Source organism: Pollicipes pollicipes, unplaced genomic scaffold (assembly GCF_011947565.3).
Source record: "Pollicipes pollicipes isolate AB1234 unplaced genomic scaffold, Ppol_2.1 Scaffold_6686;HRSCAF=7923_pilon_pilon_pilon, whole genome shotgun sequence".
NCBI lineage: Eukaryota > Metazoa > Arthropoda > Thecostraca > Pollicipedomorpha > Pollicipedidae > Pollicipes > Pollicipes pollicipes.
The window spans coordinates 25,243,772-25,252,967 of NW_023596921.1; the positions used below are offsets into that span (position 1 = coordinate 25,243,772).

A 9,196-nucleotide genomic window follows, 5' to 3' on the forward strand; every position below is an offset into this window, starting at 1 on the left:
TCACAGCGCGAAGCGGCCGTGCTCCGGCGTCGCCGAGGCACCGCTCCGCTACGTGCAACCGTCCCGCCACGTGGCAAATTGCCTGTCACGTGGGGAGGTGCTCGTCACGTGGTGCTGGCGGGGCACAGGGAAGCGGTTCTGTAATGATGGGCTTTGTCGTCGCTTGCAGTGTCCGTTCCGTCACGTGGGGATCTGTCCCATAACGGGAAGCTGTCCAGTGACATGGGTGCTGCCCCATCGTGTGGGTTTATCCTTCACGTGGGCTGTGGGGAAAACCGTGAGCGTATCCCGTCACGCGAATAGTTTGTCTCTAAGGTGGGCAGGCAGCACCTACCACAACGTGAGAAGCTTGCTCCGTCACGCACAAACCGCCTCAAATGTGGAGTTTTGCTATTTAATGTGACCTGCTCCATCACTGTCATATGCATCAGTTCCCATAAGGGCTGTCTAACCGCCATATCGGCCGCCCGTGCGAACACATCGGCGAACTACACACTTAAGTGTTCCTCACGCAGATCTAACGTCACGGAAGGACACGGGCCACACGCCAGGCCGTTCGTCGCGTGAAACAGTGGCCGCGGCATCTGTCGCTCGCGCCGCGCGCTCTGAGGCCACCGGGCTGTTGATTGTGACTCGCCACGCCTCGCTCCCGGCACGGTCGCCGTTCCTGTCCCGGTTCACGTCATCTGCCGACACGCTCGTCTGTCTGGAAACGGGACCGGGCGGTCCCACGGCGCGTCATCTGGGCCTCAGCCGGCGCTCGCGGGGCGACCGACAGCGCATCACTAAAGCAAGGCGCGGCGTGCGGCGTGCCGCTGGCCAGGAGGCGCCATCGGGCGGAACGCACCGGTGGAATGAACTACGCTTTGGTGGAATGTATCACGGTATGACGTCACACAGTATGACGGCACCCGTCCAAAAATGAATGCAGGGAAGGACGCGTCGCTCCATTGGGCTTCGGGGCTTCGACGCAGTATTCAGCGGAACGTAGCACTTGATCTCTGCATGTATCGGTTCTATGCATGCTCCAATGAGTCGTCGCTGAGCCGAACGGCTATGACAGCACTGAGTCACAACGCCATCTTTTGATCGCCTGAACCCGTCACCTCACATGACTTGCAGGTCACGCGCACCCAAGCGCATTGTACATATCAGGTAGCGTGCCATGCGAACAGCCCATCATTGCTAGCTTAACACGGGCGCAAAGTTACGCGCTCGGATCTTCTGACAAACATATCAATGGGAGGAGGACTCGTGACACGAGCGGCAAAGGGCTTGCGTCCGTCAGATTACAGTTTCCAGCGAGCAGTACGCACCGCTCTCCAAACCTGCGTGTTGCACAGCGCTCAGAGGGCTGGGGACGGCGTCATTGTCATCGTGTCGAAACTCGCCACAGCATTTATCCAAACAGCGCTGCGTGAGGCAAGAGGCGCGTGCTCCTCGAATCGGACGCTGCAGAGCGCGACTGTGACGTCAGCAAGCGGCACCGAGTCAGCCAGTTTTTGCGCCGGACAGTCGTCTGGTCACCTGACCACTGACCCTGCCTGTGCCGGTTTTTGCCCCCGACCGCATGGCCCTGACCTATGCTGGCAGCGATGGCTCGCCACATGGCAGGAGAAAGACGTGAGAGTCATGCGCTACTCACAGTAGCCTCACTATCCACTGTGTCCATTAGTTGGGATGAAGAATGCATCGGCAGTAATGGCCAAACGAGCGAATGAGTACTGCTCGCCGTTGTCAACAGTCGTGATGGCTCAATTCGCCAAATAGTGTTTTTGCTTAGTCTTGGTTTTAATTCGTTTCAATGTATCTGGTGCTTTGAATCAATCATCAGAAGGACTTTTCCCTTGCAATCACATACAAATTTTGAGCAATAGAAAAGATGGAGCGTTTTTGTGAACAGCGTAGCGCCATAACTAAGTCCAACGAACAGCTTGTTTGACAGGGCAATGGTCAAGTGAGCTCAAGCTAGGAGCTTTAACCAGGCACCACTCAGACGCTCCAGCACTGTTGCGCTGAACTTCTCGCTTGTTCGAAACCTAGGTCCAAGTGAAGCACGAAAGTACAGATCTACTGGTACATCATAGACTGCCCATGCTCAACTCAGAACGGTAAGATGCATGTGGTCCCAATGGCAACATCAACACCATCCAATGGCGTGGCATCAACCTATTTTTGCGTGTCTGTGAAGAGACTGGCAGTGTGCAGCCCAGGGCAGGACGTGATCATCGAACGGCCCTTACCAGTGCTCCGAGGCAGCAGCGTCCACAAGATGTGAAACGATGCCCACCGGCGGCGATAGTCAATGCCTGGCCCGATCCGACAGCCTTTATCCGCCAGAACTTCCCGCTGCTTTTCTCCAACAAACGTCCCTTTTCCGCCAGCGTTGTCCGCGCTCCTCCTCAGCCACACCTTCCGCTGGACGCGCCGGAGCCGGCGCCGGTGGACGGCCTACAGCTGCGCGCGAGAGCCCAGACGTCCTTCGCCGCACACCGACGGATATAGGCCGTGTTGTCGCGCGAGCGTACCGCCTAGTGAAAGCGGCTGATCAGGTGAAAATGAGATTCCTGTGCGGCCGGACGCGGCCGGACACGGCCGGCGTGTTCCCACCACCGATCCACAGGAACGGCCCCAGGACCAGCCGCGATCGGTGAGGTCAGCCGCCCTGCGGCGGGAGGGCGGAGACCGAACGTACGCCGCGCTGGCGCCGCGTGTTCTGCACGCACGTGTTGACGACAGAACGCCCAGTGACAATGGTCCAGGGCATGCTGTCACGGTGTCACGGGGGTTGCTGAGACGGGGGTCACGGCCATGGGGGTCACGGGGACCTCCCTCGCCGAGATCCGATCACCGCTTAGTGACATCCGGGGGTTGCATGCGACGCTGCCTTTCTAATGTCTTTTTTCGTTCTGTTGGAAAACGTCCACGGTTGAAAGATATTGCACAGCACCGTCCAAGCCGCCGAAACGTTATTAAGCCGAACAGGACCTCTGGGTCGGCGAACAGCGGACTGCTGGCGTCAGGTCGCTGGCGCTGGATTTTTCAACTGAAACGGTCCAATCGTATCACAACCTCTTTGACGTTTACATTAACTATGTGTGCAATATAGTTTGCTATGTATAGCAGACCGTGAGAAACACTCGCATGGAAGGAAGCTGTTTCCACCGTGTGCCCGTCGAGGGAAATAATACGCCTCACCGTTTGATCTGTATTTGGGATCCCCACTAACGCTCGGTTTCATCATTCGACTTTGGCCAGCGACGTTCCGAATAATGCCGACGGTCATATACGGGAACACAAGATGGAAGAAAAATGAAAGCTTAGTGACCACAGCATGATTTTTTCTTACCGATTTCAGTGCAGTTTGCTGACCTGAGGCTCATTTAAGATTATCATGAACTGTTGACTTTGTTTGATCTTAGCAAAAATATATGCACCGATACCAAGTAATCTATGTACTGAAAGGGATTGTTCCACATTGGTATGGCAATTTTAAGTGAAATAGCCATCTTGAAGACCATTCGATTCATTTCACAGCCATACACTTCTCAAGACCCAAACCCCTTTTGTTTTTAGCTCCACGCCCGCGAAGATGTGCAGACTTTTTCGGGAGACTACTTCTAGGTCGCCCAGGCACTCAAGACATTATAATAGCGTCATTCAAATCCTATCATTCCATTAGCCAAGCGGCGATTAAGACCAATACAAATATCATTGTCGAGTCGTTCATATCTGGCGTTAGTTAGCACGACTTCCAGATATCACCGTCAACAAGGGCCGTCAATTGGCCTTGAATCAATGTTGTGCAAGGTATGATGACGTAATCAAACAGTAATGGAGCAAAAGCATTGAGGAGCGTATATACTAAACAGAGGAATTGTGTTGTCTAGAGCAGTCTTTCCTCCGCAAAAATATAGCAATAGACGCATATGAGCTTATTTCATCATATCCTATGCTAGATTCAATATCTTCAAGTGTGGAAAATTCCATAGATAAGACGGTAGTAATAGCCTTATTCATCGCAGAAAAACCAGGGGAATGAAAATATCGATTAGTTGATATTTCGAAAACATGCCTATATCAAAACTTGAGCGAAATGCCTTTTTCAAACTTACGTAATGCGGAGAACTTCCCTTAAGGATTGTCATTATACATGGATTGCAGGCCTAAAATTGCCAACCAACCGTAAAAAGGTGGCTCAGCAAATCACGAAAGTGATTTCATGAGCGCTGCAAAATTGTGCAATTAACGTACCATCAGTCAGCCAAATCTGACGGCACCGCCGTTTCCCGCTTTCCCATTATCGCGCCTGGGATGGCGTCGCTCCCCCTGTCCGGCCAGAGGTTGTAGTGGCTCAGGGATGGCGTCGTTCCCCGTGTCTGGCCAGAGGTTGTAGTGGCTCAGGGATGGCGTCGTTCCCCTGTCTGGCCAGAGGTTGTAGTAGCACAAACAGTATGGTGAGCGCGGCCAGTGCCGAGTCATCGACACCGGCGCCAGGCCCCAGGCCCCCAAACAGGTCAGGCCATTTGATCACTGGTATGTCACGAGTGTGTGGACGCTCCACAATTCATGCCCGTCAGCTGGGGTTCAACCTCACACAAGGCAAACACACGATTAAAAAGCAATCAGCAACTGAATTCTAAAGGAATGCAACAAGAGCCTGCAGCGACCTAAAGCCTGACCTTTCAAGTCATCTGTAACCTTTCTAACTAGGTCATTTCATGAACCTGTTGCCGGTGATTGACAAAACGAATACGGACTGTCAAACAATAGCATTCCTTCCACTGAATCAGACGTGATATGGCGAGAAGAAAACAATCGGTGCAGCGCACGCTCACCAAAGGCATATTTGGCACAAGCAAGAAAGGCTTCGACTCTCTGATGTTACGGCATAATGGGTTTGAGGGTGTCACGCCGGGGATAATCGACCTTCAGTGTAGGAGAAGGTACTAACTAAAAAATGTTATCAAGCAAACGTTGATTGTTTTATCAAAAGCTGCGTTTCAAGCTGCGATCACTCAGAGTGACGAGCCTCGTCATGGCCATGTTCTCTGTGCTCGCGACCATGAAAACACCCCCTTAAACGTTGAGTTTTAACAACGATATTGCTGTTGGCTTGATGATGTTGCTTACTCAGTATGCCCTGACACATTGAAGGTCGAGTACTGTTAGCACAGAAGCTCTAAACTCATAGCCATCAAGGGCCATTGATCTCGTTTAAAGTAGAAGGAGCCATTGACGGAGCCTGGCAAGTCATCAGGGAACTGTTTGGCTCATTCATAACCTAAATATGACAAATGGCGCGCCAAGTTCTCTATCAGTATCGCTCGCGTTGAAAAATTCGGAGTCATCGCAAGCATTACGCATTATATGTGAGCTGCATACGTCCAGCAAATTACGCAGCTTTTCAATTTCACCGAAATGACGCTTAGAAAACAAAAAGATAGATTTAGCTATACTCTCCACCACTCCTGTTTACCCCGATAATCCAGGAACCACGACTGAGAGTCATCCCCAATCCCTCCCGGCGGAAATAGCCGCTTTCATAAAGGCATATTGACGCCTTTCATCACGTCACGATACTAGGCGATCCATGTGTCACGTGCCCTGCCATTGGTCGCTGGCATCCCCAGCATTTGATGTGGGTCAGTGGGCATTTATTGCCAACGTCGCCCGGTGGCTACGGAGATCCGCCGAGAACCCGCATTAAACCCATCGCGCTCTCTGAGCTGACCCTCGCTTATGAGCCGTCTGAGCGAGCCTCCGGTGCAACTGCCTTCACAAACGCGCTTCGAAAACACAGCCACGGCGCCGGTGATCGTCACGATCTGGCAACATCAGCCATGGCGCCGGCGATCGTCACGATCTGGCAACATCGGCTGACGATCTCGGCAGGATTTGTTTCACAGCGGACCGCCCGGTACGCTTTCCTTTCGCGTGAATTCGACGGCGACTTCCCAGCAACCGTCGCCGCTAGCTGTGCGGCAGCAGCAGGACTAAACGGCGCCTCGCTTCGTCGGCACCGACGCCGACGCCCGGCGGCGGCACACTCACCTCATGCGTAACGTGCTCCGTCCCGGCGTCGTTCGTACGGCCCCCGTCGACACGTGCACAGGGCAGCGCTGGCTCCTGCCAACTGACTCGGCTCCGGCTCCGTGGCCGCCGCCAGACCTTCGCTTTCGTACCGGCCGGCCGGCCGGCCAGAAAGTGGGTCTCTCTCTCCCTCTCTCTGCGGTGCCGGGCGGCCGGCGAACCGGGCGGGCCTGCTGGACGGGCCCGGATGTGCCGTGTGCGCGCGTCACCGGCCCCACACCCGTCCAATCCAGGCCCGGAGCCGCCCCGTCCAGGCGCGCGTGGCCTATTTGCGAGGCGGCGGCCTCGTGCCTTCGGCCGGGCAGGCCCGTCGCGGGCGGGGCCATTGTCAAGGCTGGGGAGCCGCTCGTCCGCGTATGAATGGGTCAGGCTGCCACTGGGATCCGATTCATGGCAAGCTGTTCGATGCATTTGAGCAGGTGGCTGTGAATAATTTGAGTTTATGAAAAGTATACAGTTAAGTACAGCATGACCAGCAAAATATGAAAACAAGCTGAGGAATGTCACCCAGCAGCCGATTACATAGTAGGACTACTTTTCAGGAAAGGATTCACGATAACAGCTAACAAAAACATCGAGAGGTAGTGAATACAGCTTGCAACTGAAAAATGGGGAACGGATAAAAGCATTCGCATGACCTTAAACCCGACTAAATCGTACAGAGGCATGATACTGTGCATTGGCTCGTGCCCAGTTATCAACAAAATTGTTGTTTCAGTCATCTTCGTTCGTTGGAGCTATGGTTACCAGAAAGGAAATATCACCAAAAGGTTAGGAAAAATGGCACGGAAAAGGTTACCGGAGAGCTTCCAAGTATTGATTTATTTCCTCGGAAACCACGTTGGTGGACATCAATATGGCAGACAGGTGGAATAGCGAGGTTTTCGAAAGCACGAATTCACGCACTGATGGAACCCGAACAGCAAGTAATTAATGCAATTTACCGCCTAACATGGAAATTGAACGTAACGTTTAACAGCTAAATAGCAATTGAAATTCACAAGTGGGCGTTTCTGCGACAGCTTCCTCACCGGCGTGTGTGGTCCACTACATTAGGGCATCAGTGATCGTTACATCACTACCTCAGTGCATCAGCGATCAGTTCATCAGTACATCAGTTCATCAGTACATCAAGGCAGGGCCGAGAGAACTCAGCTGGGAATTAATCATTTAAAGCAATCAAATCATCCCTACACCACCAATTTCACATCAACGTCAGATCAAACAGGATAAGTAGCTAACCACCACAGCTAACTGACTAGCTATCGCTATCACTGTGAGTGCCTAACAAAGCACAACTTGTCGAGTCTTCAGCGGGGCAAAACAATATCATTTGGTTTGCTGAAGGACACCACGCACAGCACGCCGCTTCGCTCAGATATCAGCATCTCATAGCATGAGGTTAAATAACATGCTGATGTTTCCGCTTCAGATAGTACATCCAGTATGTCAGATTAAACAACAGAAAGATGGCTGGGAACATAATTTTGGACGCGTTGTCGATCACGCTTCCCTTGCGCCGCTTGGCCAGCTTCACCAGCCTCACCAGCAAGTTGCGGAGGTAGGACGGCTTGCCGCCGGCTTGCTCCAAGACAATCACTCTGGGCTGCCGCCTCGAGTACAGGTTGACAGGCTCCAGGTCCACTACGGGCGGCAAAGGGCTCCGCGCCTGCGCCTGCTTCGCAGGGGGGGAAGGAGGCGACTCGGGTTTGTCGTCCGGCTCTACCACAGCGATCTTGAAGTTGTAGGCTAGCGTAAACTCTACCATGGACAGGAAGACGACGACGATGCAGAAGAACATCCAGACGTCCATGGCCTTCATGTAGGAGACGGGCGGCAGAGAGCGCTGCATGGTGGTGAACTGGGTGGCCAGCGTGAGGAGCGAGGTCACGCCCAGCGCCACGCGACCCGGCACGTTCTCCACCGGAATCCAGAAGCTCAGGAACGAGACGAGCACGATGAGAATCGACGGCAGGTACATCTGCACGAAGTAGTAGCTGAACTGCCGGTCCAGGACGAAAGTGGCCTGGGCGCAGGTCTGGTTTAAGGGACTGGCCGTACAAGTGGTAGCTGTAGGAGCAGTCCTCCGCATCTACCGTGTTCAGCGTGTACTGGGGAATTTTGAACTTGAAGTTGTTGAAATATATGCCTGGGTCTCCGAATGTCAGATTGACGAAGGCGCTGTGGAAAATGTAAGGTTCTATCGGCATGGGACACCGCTGTCTGTCCATCGGGAAATACCTAAAGTCGAAGGCACAAAAGTTAGTCACGGTTAGACGCTCTGAATAAAGTAGCCAGTGTTTCTTCTTGCATAGCCTAAGCCCACCATTACGTCTAAGAACATAATGTCGGGTGGCCTTTTTCTCCGTGGAAAAATATAAATCCGGAAACCACAACACCTTAAGCTCCGCGTGGTCGATGATGATGAACCCCTTGTCTTCGCAGACCGGGAACAAGATCCTGAAGTCGCTCCACCACATGCGGAAGTATAGGTCAACGGTGAAGTCCTGCCGCATTTCGTTGATTTCGGTGATGGAGGCGATCCAAAGGCTGATGTAGACCTTCAGCGGCTGTCCCTTGATGAAGGGCGGCATGCTGCTGTCGTAGTCGGCCGGGGTCACTCGGTACAGAGGCTGCACCCGGCAAGCAGTGGCGTTAGCGTTCTGCTCGGCGGTCTGTCTGAAGAATGAGCGCATCTGGGATCAGTTGTCGCTGCCAGACACGCTGGCATCGATCACAGTGTATCGTTCGTTGTTAATTAAGTCCTTATTTGTGCTACTTTGAGATGATTTACACCTTCCCACTGTTTTTGCTTTATGTTAAGTAAAACATGTGTCATGTAACTTTTCTTTGTGATTGGATAAAAACGCCGTTGGCTTGAGAGCCTCGAACGTTTGGTTAATTTCAGTTGTCCGACATTGAGGTCACCATATGGTGTTTCCTTCCCCTACCAGAAGACAAAGACCATTTGTTAGACCAATCAGCCTTTCATTGAGGCATCACGCAAGGATTGGGTTGGATTGTTTTGACCGAATTGTAGTGATGGTTATAGTATGAGTCATTTGCCGGCCCTACTCACAAGGAACTGGTCACTCCATTATTA

At 52.8% G+C, this 9,196-nt stretch overlaps 2 protein-coding genes across 2 annotated transcripts in view; both read right to left on the reverse strand.

Moving 5' to 3' along the window:
* LOC119108545 (uncharacterized) overlaps positions 1-6,125 on the reverse strand; it is a gene marked incomplete in the record, with an annotated part of 16,292 nt that extends 10,167 nt beyond the window's left edge. Inside the window, 1 exon segment of the mRNA XM_037232136.1 lies at positions 6,055-6,125.
* Positions 6,126-7,402: 1,277 nt separating this feature from the next.
* On the reverse strand, positions 7,403-8,789 carry LOC119108100 (glutamate-gated chloride channel-like). The gene is made up of 2 exons (XM_037231676.1): positions 8,493-8,789; positions 7,403-8,095 (listed from the first exon to the last, which is right to left on the reverse strand). The coding sequence occupies exons 1-2, from the start codon at positions 8,787-8,789 to the stop codon at positions 7,496-7,498; spliced, it is 897 nt and encodes a 298-aa protein (XP_037087571.1). The 3' UTR covers positions 7,403-7,495.
* Between the last annotated feature and the right edge of the window lie 407 nt (positions 8,790-9,196).